The sequence below is a fragment of the Bombyx mori genome, chromosome 10 (assembly GCF_030269925.1).
Source record: "Bombyx mori chromosome 10, ASM3026992v2".
Lineage (NCBI taxonomy): Eukaryota > Metazoa > Arthropoda > Insecta > Lepidoptera > Bombycidae > Bombyx > Bombyx mori.
Window position 1 is genome coordinate 3,863,355 of NC_085116.1, and position 21,728 is coordinate 3,885,082.

General features: G+C 36.8%; 1 protein-coding gene across 2 annotated transcripts in view; it reads right to left on the reverse strand.

Annotated features, from left to right (window-relative positions):
- LOC101737550 (serine/threonine-protein kinase NLK) overlaps positions 1 to 20,860 on the reverse strand; it is a 152,105-nt gene extending 131,245 nt beyond the window's left edge. Inside the window, exon 1 of one of the 2 annotated variants that reach the window (XM_038013338.2) lies at positions 20,308 to 20,859. In XM_038013338.2, coding sequence (XP_037869266.1) covers positions 20,308 to 20,504 — 197 coding nt within the window. In that variant the 5' untranslated portion in view covers positions 20,505 to 20,859. Of the gene's footprint in view, positions 1 to 20,307 lie in introns of both variants that reach the window. The other variant, XM_038013337.2, reaches the window with a different exon arrangement.
- Positions 20,861 to 21,728: the final 868 nt, after the last annotated feature.

Sequence of the window (21,728 nt, forward strand, 5' to 3'; positions counted from 1 at the left end):
ATCGATACCAAATGCGTTGCCTATTCAAATCGATACAACAGTGTGATTTGATTTCAATATTACTGAAGTAGTTAGTAGTATTTGTCACTGTCGCTAAATACATTTGTTTAATTGTTTCTAGGACTACCTACCGTACGTTGCTCCCCCCTTTGACTTTTCATGAGTTCTGTCTTATGCGAGATTCGGACGTGGGTTGTTGAGCGACAGGAGGTTTTAGTCAGTTCGACTCTGACTCCACTGAGGATGAAGGGCGGAAGTCCGGCGATTTCCTCCTGACCAAAAAAAAAAGAACCTACCGTATCTTGATAGAACTACCTCAAAAACGTTTGCTAATATGACAAAAACGTATAGATTAGAAACAAAAAAAAAGTATTACACCTTCTTTGTGTAGTAGTTAGACGCTAAATATAAACAACGGTCTCTGCTACAGATTCCTGGTCGGAGTCAATGTTTATTACAGATTTGTACTCAACTTTATCTTGTATGTTTTTCAACGCACACAAAGTAACTTTGAATTTAACAATTTATTTCGTAATTATAGTGAGATTAACTGTTTAACGCTCTTCTATTATTTTAATAGCATTGTTTCCGTCCATTTCCGAACATTTTACAGTTTTCGTTGTAGTTTAGTTACAACAGATTAAACGGTAAAAGCAGATTTCATTATGTCTGCGACTCGCGAATAGCAGCTTGTTATTTTTTATTTGTGTTTATTTTATTTGAGAATAAAATGAAATGAAATGACGAGATGAAAATGAGGTTGGTAAGAGAGTGTTAACTATGAATGTGGAAGGATATAGAGGAAGAGATAGACCTAAGAAGAAATGGATAGATTGTGTGAAAGACGATATGGGTAAGAGGGGAGTGAGCGAAGAAATGGTATATGATAGAAGAGTATGGAAGGAGAAAACATGTTGCGCCGACCCCAGGTGACTGGGAGAAGGGCAGGATAATGATGATGATTTATTTGAGAATTAAAGAATGGTAACGAATACAAACATTAGTAGCTGATCCCTTCGTTTAAACACCAACATTTACCGTTTAGAAAATGAAAAACAATAAGTTTAGTAATTTATCTTTTATGATCCATATTACTGTTGTCGAGACTCATTTAAAATATATTTTAATTGATATAAAGCCGGCCGACGCTTCCACCTAACTGTACTCTATATTTGGGGTGAGATCTGTTAAATATTTAGCTTTTTTCTTTTTTTTTTTGAACGCAACTGTGTATAATAAATACCTTTTAAAGAATATCGTCCAGTTTTGTATATTTAAAGTCTATTCTTGGGAATACTCACTTGTTTTCCACGGTTTTAGATTCGCGAACAAGCACACGGCCCATTCGATTTTAATTAGTTACCAAAATCATTAGAGATATAATGTGAATATAATTCATCTTGAGATATGAATAATGAGAATTTCTAATTACATATATCTATTGCATAATAGCTATCCCGCGCTAAGCAACACCTTCGGGGCAGAAATTTAAGATAGTAGTACTTATCTGTTTATGATCGAGATGCCCCCTACAGCCGGTTATAAGATATAGACGTCAACAAATATCTTTGAACCTAAAATATCGAGTTAACATATGTCGCTTGACATACACAAAGGTCGCAAACTTGAAGGGCTCCGATGAATGAGGCAACGCAGACCCGGACGAGGGAGGAGCACGCGGGGAGAATACATTTACACCCCCTTCGCAGATCAACAACCCCGCAACCTTAATCAAGATAAACTGAGCGAACATCCAGTAAGGCGCAGGCCGAACAAATTTTAATTAGCAAATGGTGCCGGTCGAAAATAATCTCACCATTGAATATCACATGGTATTTGTCCTGAAAATATTTAGAATGCACAGATAAAATTCGTCAAAACCAATAGAGCTTGTAATTACGAAATTGTTTTTCGTGTTAGTTAGTACTTTTAAACGATTATTCCGTTCTTTTTTCCTACCTAAGCTCATAGCCTTGAGAGGCTATTTCAGCGTAAACTTAACTAGTAGGTGTTAGTTGCTAACACGAACCCTAGCAAGAGCCCTGCTTCGCAGAATCTACCACCGGACCGTAGACGCGACCCACTGAGAAGATCCGGCGAGAAACTCAGTGGGCTATATTCCATGGTGATATCAGCTTAACATCGGGCTAGACGTGAACTACGTGACTACATGAGTCTGCTCATCTATGCCTATACAACTGTCTGTTCCATTTACACTAAACATCACCCAAGTGAAACAAGTGGACTTGATTAGTCATCGCTTCGAGTTAATTTATTCTAATGTGCCTTTTTCGCACGCTCGCGGCTGGGTCGAATGACCGCAGCACGGCTTGCACGAGAGAGGCACCGACATAATTCATCCCATCGGTCTACCTGATACGTTTTCCGGTTAACATTCCAATCGATCAGACCTGACTATCACTAAGACTGGAATATTTCTAAGAGTTCCGAGCAAAATGCATTTACATCGAATCGGTATTAAAATATCTTCAGAGTGGAATATTTTTTTGCTTCATGGAGGACAGCTAAACAGATGACAAACTGACAAACAGTCACACCGATGAACCTTACGAGCGCGCTTGACGGAAAGCTATTAAGCAAACCTTACCTTATTACTGTACTCAAAGATATTTTTAATACATTGGTCACACCGAGCTTAGTGTAACGATGCACTAAATTCGAAAATATTTTAAGTATTTCAAGCCCAGGAATGTCTTTGTCTGTGGCACGACTTTTGAGAATATAATGCGACCACCGTTATAAGAGATTCATATACGCATCTCGCACAGTATGGTTCCAAGGAAGGTTGAATAAATATAAATGTATATTACAAGTATTACAAGACCGACGAAGCGTGACTCCCGGGATACGATCAACGTTACTGATATCGAGTAGTCTGTACATATTACGGCGAATGTTCTACGGAATTGAATGTTGATAACATATAATTTCTTGCACGATTTCAATAGGAAACATCGGAGTAAGGGGGCAACAGTGAAAGCCGGAAACATGGAAGGAAAAACTAAAAAAAACGGGCAACACTGTTTAATATTTACTGAGCAATTCGAATTTGATTCAGAATTTTTATTGATTTATGCGATATAATTCACCAAACTGTGGTAATGCCTGTTGTCTGTTTGACCAAGTGCAACCTGCATATTTCTGTACCAAAGCAGTCGTTCGTTCTGATTTGAAAAGTTAGTATTTATTACAATACTAGCTGTACCCGTATGCTTCGCTGGGCATTTAAAATTAACATTATTATTTCTCACACCTGCAAAGATTCTCATCATTAACGCCCCTGCAACTGGTGTGGGGAGTCCAACACTCATATAAATATTAGCCTATCCATTAAGTCCATGTATTTTCTACATGGATACCAAGTTTCAAGTCAATCGGACGCATAGTTCAGTAGTTATAACGGAACATCCGTAAAAACCACTGTAGATTTATATATTAGTATAGATTTAGACTTCGAGCTCACATCTCAAACTGGATTGCGGCATTGAAACTGTGGTCTCGAAACAGTCGCATAACACGATTTGGACCACGAAATCGTCTGTCCAACTATAACATTAAAAAATGCATTTATACAATAGTGAAAGAATGCGAGTTCGTCAAAGGACTACTAGCCTGATGTCTCGATATTCGGGGCCGTATTTTGTCTACGTTTAATTTAGCCGGGTACCTGTAACAAACCAGTTTGCTGGCTGTTCGTTCGTAGAACTCCGGATCGGAATCTTTTATATCCACGATTCCCGATTACAATCGTGCGCGTTTAAAACATTTTAAAGTTTTACTACATAATCGCTCACAATAAAACGAGCGATAGCTTTCACACCTCAGTCGAGATGATCCGGAACCGAAGCGGATCGATGAGTAAGCAATTTCGGGGAATCATTAAACCACGTTGCACGTGAGAAGTCATGAAAATGAAATTTAGTGAGTGGCCGGAGTCGCGTGACGGAACGCAGTTTGGTCGTTTGATGTTATTACTAACAGAAACCACGAGACGATCGAGAGTGGATGTTGAATTACACGGAGAGGAAAGGACCGGTAACCACTTAACTTGATAGGACGTGATTTGATATAAGAGCTATTCCGAGTTTCTTTTAAATAACCACCACAAGAAAACCGGCACCAAACTTCCTAAATAGTTTCACTTCATGAAATCCCTTCGCTGTCGACGATACGAATAAAAAAAAAAGAATCAACGTGGTTTTATTCGGCAAGCACAAGGCCTGGAATCGATTGTATTGTTGCGGTGAACGCACCCCTATATCTCGTCAAAATGGTATCACGTGCATCAGTGTTTTTGACATTCATTCAAGCGCTCAACATTATATCTCCCTTTTTTGCTATTAAAATGAAAGCCGTGTTGTATGAAACCACATGCACAGAGGTTCGTGGCCATACGGGTTGCTTGTTCGACTAATGGCCGTGCGACAGACAAAGTCTCTCGTCCCTGTGGAACTAATGACCACTCGAAACGAGAAAATTACTGTGCGCCGTCGACCACATAGAGCGGTCCAGTCACGAAGTAGTCGTTCAGGGCATGTGGAAAACATTAACCATTTTTATTCTTCAATTCCTAATGCGTGACGCGGTCACGATTTATATGGCTATTTTGAGTACAGGTTATGTTATATCCAACGTTTGAGTGTAAGGATAAAAGATGTGAATTGATATAATTTTATAGTACCTACTCCGGGAAGGCTACAAAAAGCGAGTAGTACTTAATGCCCAGCTGCGTCGGACCGGGTGCGGTGACCTCGTCCGCATCTGCCGCGCTACTGTTTGGCTTCATTTCACACGTAACGACCACAAATCTAGTTTCATATTTTTTTTCCAACCATTAAAGTAATTCGCTTTTTTTGGTGTAACAATAAAAAGGATCTACACCTGATCCAAATTTAGTGGAGAAGTAAAAAAATCCTATAATCTAAATGATTCGTTTTGTTTAAGGTCAATTATTTAGTAGCTCACGAAAAATAAAGGAACAATGTTTAAATCTCAATCAAAGATCGTAAATCTCCGGTACATCTATCTATCTAAACAAACCATTCATTAGTTTGTAAGTGTGGTGTGTACCAAAAGAATTCCGTGGGTTTTCTTATTAAATTTCTCAAAGTTTGCAAAATTTGTAAGAAAACTTGGTCGTTACTTAACAATTGAACTTCGAGTTATGCATTCAAAGGAAACTATGCACCTCGTTGGCGGGACAGCGAGCGCCATGAATTTCTAAGCCGCGCATAAGAGTATAGTTTACATCCAGTAGAACGGGATTGTTGAGTTTCTATTGTGCTGGTTGGAGTCGAAACCTTACACTACGTAACTATATACCTGGTCAGGACCCGGAAACTGGGCTCTGAAGTTGATGAAGCCGGTTCTGTCGTCTTTAGATCTTAAATAACACTTTTGTTGTTCGGAGATGCACTTTATGAGAACTTACTTAACGCAAATCTTGAAGACTGTGAAGTCTTCAATTTCCATTGTTTTTGGTTTTCATAATATAACAAGTTAATAGCAAACTACTATAATTTACTATAAATTAAATCACTCTAAAAATAATTCAGAAAGTAGCTGCCATATTTGATTTCAAGTACTTGTACTAAACAGAGCATTCATGAAACATGCGTGGGACTGTTCGAAGGAATAAATGAAAGACATGAGTGGATGAAGGAATTGAGTACCATTTTTAAGATTTTTGAGTTTTTACATTAAATGAAGGTGTTATGTGCCTATAAACCATATCAGACTTTAAATTCTGGGTTTAAAGGCTATTTTCAGAAATCACATGTGATGAATGTACGAAGAAAAAGTACAAGTAACAAAAGTTTGATGCCCGTTTTCTCAAAATTAACAAATTGTATCATAATATCCTCTTCATCCACTCATGTCAAATTTAATTTGTTTTCAAATTTAATTGTTGTTTTACGCTCTTTGCCTGTACGAAACGAAAGAGTAATAACCGTACTTTAGATTTCAGTTACCCGGAATACTTCCTCGTCAATGAATGTTAACTTTTAACGTTTATTCCGGCCACAAACCTAAATTACCTGAAACAAAAAGTACATCGGGGTTTGATCGTCGCCATTAATTAACATCGTAAAGAATGTAAACAGTACGATATTTAGGCGACCAAACACTATTGCTTACTGTAAATACATTCAATATAAACTAGTGGTCCCGCAGTAGTCGAAATTCGACTATAATTAATTGAAATTATAAGTTTCAACATTATTATGGTCCTGTTGTTACAGATTTCGCCAAGACTACACTATAGAGAAATACTCGTAATATTAAAGATAAACAATACTAACCTATTCTCAATTTGACTACAGACTTTAAGCAATAACAAAAGTTTGACAATCAACAAAGAGTATATGTGTGGGTGTCAAATACATGGTAGTGTGTGTAATGTTTTATTTATTAATTTAATGTATCTTTTATGCATTTTTTAAAAAATATATTAAAATTTTGTGCACTTCTCCTCTATATTCTCTATAAGTGTGGAAAATTTCATACTCCTCCGTCCGCGCAATTTTAGTAAAAAGGGATACCAAGTTTTAGCTTCAAGTATTAATATATAGATGTTTCAGGCGTTAATGTCAGAATGTATTTCTGAGTAAGCGGAATATCGTCAGGAGTATATCGTCGTTGTCAAACCAAAATCTGCTATGTGCACTTTTAGACCTTTTCGTATAGTTCACACCCCTATATACCGTATTAAAAAAAAATTTATGTTAAAAATTCACCTTCATATAAAATTTTATACGAAAATATTTTTACTCGTTAAGTAATTGAAAATAGAGTTTTTGCGCATAGCAGATTTTGGTTTGACAACGACGATATACAAAAATAATATCCAACGTCGAATAAATTGAAATGATTATAGCGAGGCCTAAGACGTGACATTAATTCGTAGTCACGAAGAGAGCGCGAATGCAATCACGGGCGGGAAGCTCATTCCGGCTGCATCTCCGGCAGCTACGAGCAACGAGACCAGTTAAATTAAGGATTCCGAACGTACTAGGCGACGCATGGGAACGTGGATGCACAGAAACATTACGACTCACACTTGCGATTTAGCGACGACACAACTCGATTAGAACTGAACGGAGTCGAACCAATAAAATAATAATAATATAACTCTTTATTTGACACCACATGTACAGAGTAAGCATATAAAACAAACAATAGACGGTGACATAAATTGGCGACCTTATCGCTGAAAGCGATCTCTTTTAGGCAACATTGCAGGGAGAGGAATAAGCAAACTAGCATGGACGGTGCTATATCTTAATAAACTTACATAAAAATATTTTATCGTGTAACTAGTGTCAATTACAAAAAATAATAATTAATAAACGTTCTCAGGAGAATTACAAAATTCGAATCGTTGAAGGAAAAACTAAGGCAAAATTAAGAGGTTAATTGAATTAGTAATTAATACTGCCGAGAGTCATAAAAACAAGATAAAGACATTTTATCGTTGTTGCACAAACGACTTAGAGGATGGTAGGGGGTGGCTTCGCGCTCAGAATATACAATCACTGACAATACGCGTCAGCCTTTAGATAGAACATCGTTTCGCAATAAATCCTCACTAAATTCAGTTTGTAATAGCGCACTTTAAATTCGATATGGGTACGGAAAGAACTCTTTTGTGGCATTGCAGGGAGCATTCTCGCAAGGCTTCGATAAACCCGACGCTAACATCGTTTTAGTACCTCCGGGTCCCCCGGAGATAAGTTTAATTTGGCTAATTTAGCTCAGCAGTGAAACCCTGGGAGGTAACTAAATGTGGGTCAACGGCCTAATCACTATCATTTGGCGAGGAGAGCACGAATGATATCATTCTACATTTTATCGTCGCAATGGTCAATTTCCGGTCAAGTAACGGTCGGTTCCAAAATACGAGAATGTATATTTTATTGGGATTTACTGCCAACCTTGTGGCACTAGGCCCTGCTATAGTTAGTTAATCGTTACAGTGTCACAGTTACTAAGCCAGGATTACCTCTTGTGGTCCAAGGCCCAAATTAAATAACTTTGTTAAAGATAAGCTCCAAAAAAGAATCGAACTAGGAACTTCGGAAATACAGATTGGATATGTTAGCTTGGCTATGAATTCGCGAAATCACTCTGAATGTGCGATAAAAGGCTTTGATACAACGTAATTATGACGCGCTGATAAATGTGCTAATAATGAATACCGTTAGTTTGTGATATCAACGGCTAGTGAATACAGTCGAAGCGTCGACTATGTTCGCCCACAGTGAGGCCGTATTTTGCAACACTGCAGGTTGGCAATTTGACATTGTGTATACGTTCTCACATGGACACCGAAAACGGAAACTTAGGTCACGCTCTTTGCATACAAAATAAAACGTGTCAGAATACGGACGGTACGCGAAGCTTACCATTGGTCCGACTATTTGCATTACTAGTTCAATACACTATAATTTACTGAACTTATAAGATCATTTTTTGCTTTTATTTTTTTAGGATCGCTGGGACGGGTGGGGGTTTGCTAATAGCTACCAGAACGCCTCTGAAGGTGACTTGACATCTCCTAGGCATCTACTACGCAAATGCATCAACTTCCTAATCGGAATTGGGACCTGATAGAAGATAAGACTGTCGTACTCTTCAAATCGGTACCCATGACAAGATGGCGGTAGCTACGCGTGCAAACTAAAAAATTCGCCCTATCCACATGTAATCAGGTAAGTTGTTAGTTATTACACGATGATATCCCTTCTTGGTGATATTCATCTTGGATGTAGCTCATTAACATATTATTATGCTTTTATGTATTTCCTTTGATAAATTGTTTTCTGCCTGCGGGTTTAATTGGTTCGAAAGCCACAACAGGGCGCTTTATCCTTTATGCCTTGAAACTTCGTATAGTTATTAAAATTATATTGTAATGTATTAAATTCGTTATATTGATGAAGTAATGAACGAGTATGAAATAGTACATACATAAATACAAATAACACTATTTTATATAAACTAGTGGTCCCACAACAGTCGAAATTCGACTATAATTAATTGAAATTATAACTTTCAACATTATTATGGTCCTATTGTTACAGATTTCGCCAAGACTACACTATAGACAAATACTCGTAATATTAAAGATAAACAATACTAACCTATTCTCAAGTTGACTACAGACTTTAGGCAATAACAAAAGTTTGACAATAAACAAAGAGTGCATGTGTGTATGTCAAATACATGGTAGTGTGGGTAATGTTTTCTTTATTGATTTAAAGTATCTTTTATGCATGATTAAAAAAAATATTAGCATTGTGCACTTCTTCTCTATATTCTCTATAAGTGTGGAAAATTTCATACTCCTCCGTCCGCGCAATTTTCGTAAAAAGGGATACAAAGTTTTTGCTTCACGTATTAATATATAGACAATACAAATGAATATACAAGATATAAAAATTAATAATGATAAAGTAGACCGAGAAATGTTCAAACGTTCATAAATTCGATTAGGAAGTGATTGATGTATCCAAGGATGGAGGGCATCGGGGGCGACTCCGTGTGCGGTCCCCCACTTTTGCGTCACAGTCGCACAATAGACGCCTAGGGGAGAAACGGCCTACACGTGATCAATACTATGTAACGCGAAATAACAAAAAAGGAATTTCATTTCTTAGTATTTCACTGGCTTTACAATAGAAAGTTCCCAAAAATATGTGTGAACGTAATTACTTTGATAACGGCGTCTTTTATTACAGTCATTTTCGAGACTAATAATAACCGTCATTGTAATCGAACTACAGGTCTTTTATTTGTAACTATTTGTGTATGAAATTTGTTTGGTTTTTTTCACGTCCTTTTAAATTTTGATAACGTCATATTTCATATTCTCTGATCGAAGGGAACGTGTGACGCCATTTCGTTAAAAGAAATTAATGAATAGCAGGAAATTATAATTTATTTCCATTTCAAAGGTAGGGACCGGATAAAGCATCCAAAGCGCGGTGCTCTAAGGCCCCCGGGTGTGACTGGAAACAAAAATTATGGCGGGTCTCCCGCCTCGCCCCCACCGCCGCGTCAGGCACTGAACACGAGGTAATTTACGAAATCCATAGAACAAAATAGAATAATTTGCTTAATTACATTTAGAATGGATTTGGGAGTTCGCGTACTTCTGCTGACACTAAACAACTGGTCACGTTTGAACGAGCAAGCAGCCTTTGACTTGTTTCACCTCGAGAACGACTTCGAGATTATTTCCAATAATTTTTGTGAATATTAAATTAAATATTAAATATTTACCGACAATCACGCCGCGTTAACTTGTCCCGTGGTAAGTTCGTAAAGAACTTGTGTTACAGGTACCAGATAACGGAAATAAATGTAAGATTTTTATTATATACTTACATACATAACCCTGGAAAAGAAAAATTAATATTTATCATACAAATATCTTCACTTGGCGGGATTCGAACCCGCGACCCCCTTGTGTAGTGACCATGTCACTTACCACTACACCAGACGGCCTACTGGACCTGGCCTACCTACAAAACTACATTACGGCAGTAAGTGAAAAACAGCTTTCCCAAATATACCTGTATACAAAACACGTAGATAGCGCCGCAAATAGTGCGAACCTAAATAGGACTATTGAAAACTTCATCGCGTAATCATCGAGCACTTAGCCTCCATCTGTTATGTTCAAGATAATTTACCAGCGAACATAGCGACTTTCGCTGTACATCTGCGGTTCCCGTGTCAATAACCTAAAAACTAAACACAACTAAATATGTATATCGGTTTTGATAGCATCAGAATGGGAACAACGGACTAATTAAAAGGTTTGAAGGCATGTTTCTCGTAACCATAATGTGCGCTGTTTTATGAGGTAGGTACTCATAAATACGTGGATAGAACAAATAAGCAAGTAAGTCATGTTTTTTTATTCAAATAAATTCAAAAATTTTAGATACAGATCAATAACGTTGCCTATACGAAATACCTAAATGTATTATTCATATCGCATTGTTTACACGCTCCGATCGAATATCCAGAAAGGTACACTAAAGATACATTGGACATATTACAGCGTATTCGATTAATCGAATTAAATTAGTTGAAGTACTTATATCTATATATTAATACATGAAGCAAAAACTTTGTATCCCTTTTTACGAAAATTGCGCGGACGGAGGAGTATGAAATTTTCCACACTTATAGAGAATATAGAGAAGAACTGCAAAATGCTAATATTTTTTGAAAATAATGCATAAAAGATACATTAAATCAATAAAGAAAACATTACACACACTACTATGTATTTGACACACACACATATACTCTTTGTTGATTGTCAAACTTTTGTTATTGCTTAAAGCCTGTAGTCAAATTGAGAATAGGTTAGTATTGTTTATCTTTAATATTACGAGTAATTGTCTAGTGTAGTCTTGGCGAAATATGTAACAACAGGACCATAATAATGTTGAAACTTATAATTTCAATTAATTATAGTCGAATTTCGACTACTGCGAGACCACTAGTATTTATAAATTGGATATACGGACAACGGCAATAATTTGATTGGCGCGCGTATCGGGAGGAAAACTTTAATTTGTAATATATTATTTAGTCCGTTTTATTTCCATGTTTCTGCGTTGCAAATCTTCGCTCCGAATGTCAATGGCACGTAAGCGTGTGTTCACACGGTCGCACGTAAGTCGATAAACAAAATCGTTAGGTTGACTGAACTCTTAGGGGGAACCCGGCTCATATTGGCCAATTAATCTTCCAACATCAGGTGCGTCTGAAACGTATTTTGAAAGAAAGCCAAGATTTTAGCTCAGTTATTGTGTGTTCTATACTGTGATTGATATAACGCTACCCTAGATTTTCGTTTTCGTTCGCTGTTCTAATTGTAACATCGTTAGCGGCTACAGAATTGATTGGATGTTCATAGGAAGAAGCGCGTGTTTATTTAGTTAAGGAGATTGACATTACAATTACTACTATTATTACTATACTGAGACCTTAGAACTTATATCTCAAGGTGAGTGGCGCATTTACGTTGTAGATGTCTGTGGGCTCCGGTAACCACTTAACATCAGGTGGACTGTGAGTTCGTCCACCCATTTAAGCAATTAAAAAAAATAAAAATACATAAATTAAAATCTTGAACATATACTTCCTTCATTAGTTTACATATTATTAAAATACAAAATATGTACGTCATTTCACACAAGTTAGAACTTTTTTGTTTAAACTCTACGCAACATCATTTCATAGACAATCTTAATATCCATTTAATTGGATTTGTATAGATTAATTTCATTAGTTGGTTGCGAAAATTCTTACCGAAAATAGATAATTTACATACATTATACCGTACAAAATTTATATTGGATGTGCCAATATAAATTTTGGTACATGCGATAACAATGAGTACCTAAGTGATACTACGGTTCGTGTAAAACGTGACTTTAAACACATCCATTTATAAAAATAAACACGTGCATTATCCGATTCGATCATCGGAACGCCCTGTGCCGATATTATTGCATCTTGGTATTTTTCTTTAGCAGTTTTGTTTTGTTTTCAAACAAACTATAATCGAGTCGTGACGTGATTTTACCACCCTAATCGCTTTTAAAATATCAGTTAGATTAGGTTAGGTTTGTCTCTTATAAATATAGTCCAAGTCATAAATCGCCTTTTAAAATACAAAACATGATTCTGAATGCTACATTCATTACCATAGGTTAATTATCTTGCTTTCGTATAGGATTTCTTAAAATTCTTTCACAATAATAATAACATTTTAATAACACAAAAATAATTAGCAAATATTGGCGCCAAAATGAGAAAACACAATGAATACAATCTTATTTGAGAATGACAGATACCTTTTTTATTTATTATTGCAACAGGAATTAATCTCAGACTATAAATGATTTACACGTTCGTGTACCTATGACAGTTTGGTCGTTTGCTGGCTTCGACTAATATTAAAAAGCATACATCAATTTTATTACTAAAAGTAATTCATAAACTCGGATTTTTTACGAGCTGAATTGTCGTGATTTTAAGTGTTTCGCAAAACGTCCTACTCACGCTTCGACATCACAAGGTGTCAACGGCCGTCCTTCAATGTACCTTTGTGTGAAACTCTTTTCATCAGTGGGTAGTGACGTGAAATTTCAGTAGTTTCACGCACACACAAATAATTTAGGCCAATGTCTCATCGTTACACTTAAAACGTAATTAGCTTTCTTGAAATAGATTATATCTCCTTAATAGTCGCTGAGAATCAGGCCAAGCTAAAACTTTACATAATACAAAAATTACAAATGGATTGGTAACATACATGAACTAAAAAAATTGGGTTTCTTGGGAGAATAATCTTCAGGTATTCGAAGCCTACCAGTGTTATATGGAGGTTGTAAATACTAAAACGCGTCTCCAAGGCGGAGCTGAATTATATTGACATTAGCAACAAAGAAGCTACCTGCTTGTGATGAAAATTAGTTATTGACATTTTTCATTGCCCTTATAGGCAGACGAGTATATGGCCTGCGTGATGGTGAGTGGTTACCGTCGCCCATGGACGTCAGCAATGCCAGGGGCAGAGCCAAGCCGCTGCCTACCGTTTAATACTCTCCACAAGCCTCGTTTGAAGAAGGACATGTCATAGCGCCCGGGAAACACTGTGGAGTGGAGTCATTATAAAGCCGGATGGTACGTGGCAAACAAGATCGCTGGAAACGCACTGTAGATGAACGCAGTGGCTTCAGGTAGTACGGATGAACTCTACTCTGGTGGCGGGCGGTGCGATTTATACCTCAGAGCACTACTATTTCAAATGAAGTAAATATCTTGTTTCGTGTGACGTCAAATGAAAAAGTTACAATATTAGTCTTGTCGTTATTTATTGCCTGCCACAGGGACTATAACACCCGGAGCAACACTAAGTAGGGGACAACATTTCAAAACCTTCAAATTAGTATTCTTCACCATTACGCAAACCAGCGGCAAAAATTGTTTCTGGCAAATGTACCGTTTGGGCATTGGCAATATTTGACGAGTTCTTTGTTCAAAACTTTCCCAACATAGAGTACATGAGTAAACCTACACTACCCACTGTGAGTACAAAAACGTTTATCGTACAACATTTATCGCGGTGCATTCATAATACGTTACTTTTACGTGCTTACAGCTGAACGAAAACATTAAACCGTATGAGTAAAATTTTAATTTGGTTTTCAATTTCAGATCGGCGTTATCAATGGCTCGTTAATTATAGTTTAACAAATGGAGCTGTACCGAATTTACCCAGACGACACGTGATAACGTGTGTAATTGGAGCACGCTGTTTCGCCTTGACTAGGAAAATTTTGTCAGAACGAAAAGTATATATGTACTAATATATAAATCCACAGTTGTTTTTACGGATGTTCCGTTATAACTACTGAACCATGCATCCGATTGACTTGAAAGTTGGTATCCATGTAGAAAATACACGTACTTAATGGATAGGCTAATATTTATATGAGTGCTGGACTCCCTAATAATAATGACAATAAATAATAATGTTAATTTTAAATGCCCAGCGAAGCGGGCGAGTACGACTAGTGTTTCTATATACGTACGCTATATTGGAACACATATGCCTTACATGTAGTCTTGTTGTATTTGTTTATGAAGACTTTTAATCTTCGAGTATAAATAGACATTAAATTTTAGACTCCTAAGCATATAAATAAGCCTCTGAAGCGAAAGTTAGATATCCGATACTGGTAACAACTTCACTATGTTGTCATGTTTAACAAACTTCTATGGAATTAGGATTTCGATCCTCTGGAATCAGGTGTGGGCGTTAACAGCATATCCAGTACTGTTATTCAACTACACCTGGCTCATTCAATTGGCTCACGATTAACAAGATTTTTATTCCCATTGACAAAGGTTGCATTCCAATTCTATACAAATTTTTCGTTTCACAACGATATTAAATAAATAAAAACAGTTCAAAATGAGTAAAATCTGTAGCAATATTCTAAAAATTCATTCTGGAAATCACTAATGGTCTTTCGAGGCCTAACTAGCTATCTAAATATATAAAAAACGATTAGTGTATGTCGTTTCCCTACTGGCCTCGAACTGGCTGGACCGATATTAATGAAATTTTCAAATTGGTCTATCGAGTGATCCCGAAAGTTTGGTAGCGATCGGAACGAAGTCAAATCAAAGATCGACCAGGGATCCAGGGCCAGGATCGAAGTGGGTCAGGTTTGACTGGTTTACAATAATTTACAGCTTGCATTTTTTGTTTGGAGACTTTAAAATGCGGTAGTTATTCTTGGCACTTCAGGAATGACTTCCAGCAGAGCACTATCAACAGGAGATAGGTGGCGCCGGAATCGTTTCAAAAAGAATCATCACTCCTTTGTTTTTCATTCGTCATTTGTGTAGCGAAAGTCATATCGAGCCCTGGCCCATTTCAATGGCAGTTAGGTATCTATAGAGATAAGACGATGATGATGATGATGAAGATATCAATGGTAACTCCAATATTACGTCTGATGGGCAGCAGCATTGACGCTATGGTATCCGAAGGCATTTAGCATCATATAGGTCGAGAACTCGTCTGCTAGTGCTGTGTTGGTAGAAACTATTATTTTATTAATTATTTTGCGATGACTAAGTCGAAAATAGCTAATTTGTAGGTAAACACTTCTCATTCAGAAACTTTTTAAAATGTTAACATCTTAATATTTAGTAATTGTTTTCTTTTAGTAACTTAGTAAAAATTAATAAAGTCGGTCAACCTTAAAAAATATTGATTCCGATCATAAGGCACACGTTCACGCTTCATTACGATTCGAAATTGGTTAATTAAATTATGTCACGTCGCATTATAAGAACGCACGGTAAGCAGTCTGCGGGCCGGGCGATACGTTTCCGTGACCCGGTTAACGGTTGCCGGGCCGCGCTCTGTCGCCACCGGCAACCGACAGTGAACCGCCGCCGTTATCTTCACTGCCCGAAACATCTGCAGTTCTCGCTCATTGGCCACATGTGTACTTACCTACGCGAAGCAAGATTACAAATGGATCGGTCGGTTACCATTCAAGATCGTAAAAATGCGATCTGTGTGCTTAGTGCGAGTTTTTTAACGTTCTCGATAACGTAAAAGTTAGCTTATATTTGTATGGAATGGGAACGTTTGCCTACGTTTGCCGCTAGGGGCGCTGCTCCAACTGCATACAAAGTTGGATTAACTTTTACGCTATCGAGAACGTTAAAAAACTCGCACTAAGCACACAGGAGGCACGTTTTTTAATTTACCGGTAGGCCATATTTTTAGCATTCAAGTTGTGTTCCAATAAAAAGTAAGCCGGTGTTTTGAACACTAGATTTAATCGTGGTTTTTATTTCAAAAAAACATTGCCTTTGTAGGAAGACGAGCATACGGCCCACCTGATGGTAAGTGGTTACCGTCGCTATTGGACGTCAGCAATGCCAGGGGCACAGCCAAGTCCTCAAGTCACTACCGAACATTGAGTACGCAAGCCTCCTTTGAGGAAGGACATGTCATAGCGCTTTACTATTATCAAACGATACGTATTTTCCCATTGTAGTGTAAAATAACAAAAAAAAATACTGAAATACATTGAGGGACGAAGAATGGATGAAACGAACGTTCACAGCCTAAATGCCAAACTAGCGGGTATAATGCGGACATATTGGAATCACGGCGGCAGGTAAAAATCCCGGGTCGAAATTCGTCAAATCTTGGAATGTTACCGAGATTAAAACAAAATTCAGGTAACACGAACATTTCAGAGATACCACCTTAAGCATTCTTGCTAACGACAGTTCGAATTTGTTTTGAATTCGCAACAAACCTTTGTTCGTTACAGATAAAGGACTACGTTATAAAGTCGGATGGATGACTCAAGTTTTAAGCCTATCTGTGTACAGTACAATTATTAGGCACGAAGCGTTGGGTGGAGAAAAGGCGCGTCCCGGGGCGCGGTCCTTGGTCGCGCAGTCCGATCAATCAGTCCGCACCCAACACTAATTAATTTATACGAGTTATTAATACGTGAAGCAAAAACTTTGTACCCCTTTTTAAGAAAATTGCGCGGACGGAGGAGTATGAAATTTTCCACACTTACAGAGAATATAGAGAAAAACTGCACAATGCTAATATTTTTTTTAAATAATGCATAAAAGGTACATTACCTCAATAAAGAAAACATTACACACACTACATACCATGTATTTGACGCACACACGCATGCATACTATTTATTGTCAAACTTTGTTCTTGACGTCTGTGGTCAAATTGAGAATTGATTAAATATTGTTTGTCTTTATTAATATTTTTTTATAGTGTACCCTTGGCGAAATTTGTGATTATAGAAGTATAAAATACAATCATAATAGTGTACAAACTTACAATTCCAATTAATTATAGTCGAATTGCGACTACTGCGGGACCTCTAGTACGAGTTATTTGACTAAACCGCAGTATGTCAAGAAAGGAAGTCACCGTACTCGACCAGTAAAATGTTCCATAAATATAATCTGCTTTGTAAAATAAGACAAACGGATTCCGAACCTCCTTGTTATAGAAATGAATCGTTTTCGCTTTGTACGTTTATTTTTGTTCCAAGCGCTCGTCCTTTATTAGCCTTTACTGTGTTAAGAAGTTTTATAGACTGAAGTACCAGTAAAGAGGTTGGATACTAAATGCTGATAAGTTTTTGTTTACACATAAGATTTCCTGGATATCTAAGAGCAGGGATTTTATTATTATTATTTTTTTGTCCTTGTAGGCAGACGAGCATACCGTCGCCCATGGACTTCAGCAATGCTAGGGGCAGAGCCAATCCGCTGCCTACTTGATCTGGGATCTGGATCTGGGTATTTTCGTTATTTCAGAAAATTCTTTCTTATATCAAACGAAAAATGAAAAATTATAGAGTTATAACGGTATTTGGATCGTACAAAATATTTGTTCGACTGTGATTTTGTAGGTAACTGACTAAGGAGTACAAAGAAAACACAACCGGCACATAATAAGCCTGAAGTGATGTAAAATTTATTGCACCTACTAACCGTTTCAGGATATATTTACAGTTAGTGCACCTGAGACGTGGACTTAATACTGTATAACAGGTCTTAAAAATTTATTTTTGAGGAATTTTTCAGGGACTGACGTGCTATATTTATTTGTATATAGATCGTAATATTAGTCAGTTTATAAATAGCTCGTCACATATATCTGAAAAACACTTTTGCAATATCACTAATAACAATGGACGTTTCGCTACGTTACTGATTACTTAACTCATTTCACGCTATGCGATTACAAACAAGGGAGAGTTTGAAGCACATTGAAGAAACCTCAATTTTACTCATACAAATATAATGTAAATTTAAATGTCATCATCATTATAATATCCAAGGAGAAAAAAATAGTTTCGGTTGGAAAAAAATTTCAAAAGTCGTCTCTCGAGATCCGGGTAACTTCAGTTGAGATTAAAGAAATCCTCATTTGTATTCAACGGACGGGAATGGAGTGCTAGAACGGGGCAGACAGTGTTTTAGGGTTCGCAGTCAGCGATCGACGTGGTCTCGAAATAATCAGGCGCGCTTCCCCTCATCGCGGTCGTTCACACACAATCGACGAGGCAAGCGCCATCAGGACCCTACCTACGCAACGCAAGTCGACATAAAACGCCCGTCCGTACCTAGCCCCTATTGTACGTTTGAAGACCATGAACCAACCCTACAGATAACATTTTCATCTCTATTCTCATACGTTTAAGAAGCACTTTCGTACGCAGCTGCATGGCACGATTCACCGCATCCGTTAACAGTTATATTTAACTGAAAAATATCGTAACTACACAGCAATAAGGTGCAATATTAACTGTAACGAAAGAAAAACCTGCGAACGCGATGTGCATCGACGAGGACCGCGATTGTGAATATTGAAAATAGTTCTTATTGCCATTAGTCTAAATTGAATTCAGTTTGTTTTGAAGAACTTAACACCACGTGTTTACAAAAGTCGACCGACGCATACTTACTAGGCTGGGATGTTAACTTTAAAAACTTTTCCGAAATAATATTATCTCTTGACTTAGTTTCTGCACTTTATCGTAAGTGCAAAAGCTTTTACTATAAAAACGATATCCATTGTTAGAAATGTTGGAATAATACCATAAAAGAGATGGTAAAATGGAATCGGAGCTTTCTCTGGTATTAACGAGCAGTTCGTGTTCCGAGGCTGTAAAAGCGGGTGCTCGGATGACGCTGTGGGGCGACCGGTAATAAATGCTTAGAGAACATTTACTTTTTACATCTTGAATTTGACCTTACACGATTATTATTTTTCTGAAAATTCTCTGAGTGATTAAACAAAGGAACTTAACTTTTTTGCTTCGTGTATTTTTAATAAATCACAAATTTGAAAAGCAAATGGTATATAAATATTTTTTGTGTAATGAGTATGTAATAATTTGTATTAATTGTTGATCTATAAATTTTACAGAAATGTAAAAAATATATTTTACTTATTTGTGACTACTTCAATATGTAAGGTTTGTTGTGTTTTGTGTAAATAACTTAATACTTAATCTTAGAAATTTTTTTTATTTAATTGTAAATATACAATATTATTAGGCTCTGTTTTAATTGTTTTGTTCATCTATATAACACGATTGCTTTATAAATAAGTAAGTAGCGATATGAAGAGAATAGTTTTGAATCATATAAATTTATTTTTAACTTCAATCAAAAATAGTTTATCATAATAAAGAACCATGATTATTGATAGGAAAAGTCAACATTTGGAAAGAGATTCGTTTACGCATAATATACTGGATCTCTAGCTAATACGTTTTGTTATTTTAAAGTTGTTTATTATCAAACAATAAGGTTTATTAGGCTATAAATGAAGCCGAAGCTGCTTTTTTGTTTCCGTTTTTATTTACTAAAAATGGGCTTAACTCATACACGATTTTTTTAAAGTTTCCAAATTAAATTTAGCCTGAGAATTAATTTAGTTTCGAGAATACATATTGAAAAATCTCAATATTATATAAGCACAGGAAATGTTTATGTTGTATGTACCTACCTATCAGCAGAATATGCGACCAAACTTTTTTGAAGATAAAAACTTGAAATTAATAGAGAATTTTCTTGATAAATTAACGATGTTTATTATAGTAAGTATTATTTGTATTCTCGTGATATGTCAACTGAAAGTAAATTTATAAACAAACTAGTACTAACCATACAACGCCGAAGGCACCATAGCCGATGGGCCGGTCAGGCTGAACATCAGTCGGAATAGCCGGCGATTGATAGTAGGGCGCCGCTGCCGCCAGGATGGCGCCCTGGGGCGCACTCTGCGTACTGCCCTGCATCAGGGACATCGACACACTCATGGAAACGCGAGAGTGCCGCGCGGGACCGCTAACTGCCGCCATCCAACCGCTCAGCGGCGAGGTGTCACCGCAGACTCATCAGGCGAACCACTGCCTCGACTTTAACTCTATCACCAGAACTTGACTCCCGAGGGAAACGCGGAAATATCACTGCTTACTTTTTTATTATTCATGCTCGAACGACTCTGCAGGGATCACTAAACAACACTCGTGGAATTCAGAAACACTTTTTTAATTCACCAGTTACTTTTACGTGTTCGTTTGAATTTGATAAAGATTAACTGATGAGTCTGGCTCTTACTTCTTTCTGGACAAAGAAAGATACCGTGAATTACGGATTACAGTTAACCTAACCAACGTCTACACGCCACGCCGATTGAGCGAAACTGAAAATGAGGTGGGGGGCGGAAAGACCGGCAGTAATGATGCGTGAGCGAGACAGCAAAAGAACATGGCGCCGATGTCAAGAACAGCTGGGCTTGAATGACCATAATTAGATGTAAAGTTATATATTGTTAAATCACTACTAGACTATTTATGAGAGCATTGTAGTAACGATCACTTAAAAAGTGGTACCATTTTTTCACTACTGAGGAAAATATGATTACATTTCGTGATCTTAAAATTATGTGCACTTTATTGTTGTTCGACTCTACTCAGATTTATTTTCTTAAATTAGTTAAGCAAAAAAATTATTTTACAAGGATCTGCGTGTTTATTTTGTTGTCTATAATTTTTAGATCAAATTATCGAATCTTATATAATAAATGTAGGCATCCATAACAAAAAATTTAAATACAATTTGTAAGATTCCGATAACGCATTTCCGACTTTATTATGCCTATGATTTAGATCTTTTTATGTAATTTATTACGATCTATCAGTGTATCAGAATTTCAACGAGTAGGCTCTACTAGTATTCGTAAATAAAGCCAAAAATGGACTTTAAATTCATAATATTTAAATTTAATTAAAATCTATATCTATTATCTGTCTTCTATCTCTATATATAAAAATGAATTGCTGTTCGTTGTCTCGCTAAAACTCGAGAACGGCTGGACCGATTTGGCTAATTTTGGTGTTGAATTATTTGTGGAAGTCCAGGGAAGGTTTAAAATGTTCGGAATTAAATAAAAATAACAATTTCCCTTCGATGTGTCCCCCGTCGGACGATTCCTTTTGTTTGTTTTAAGTTTATTTTATACAAAAGCTTAGGCCTTTTATTTATCGGTTGAGGCACTACGAATTTTGCCGGGTCAGCTAGTC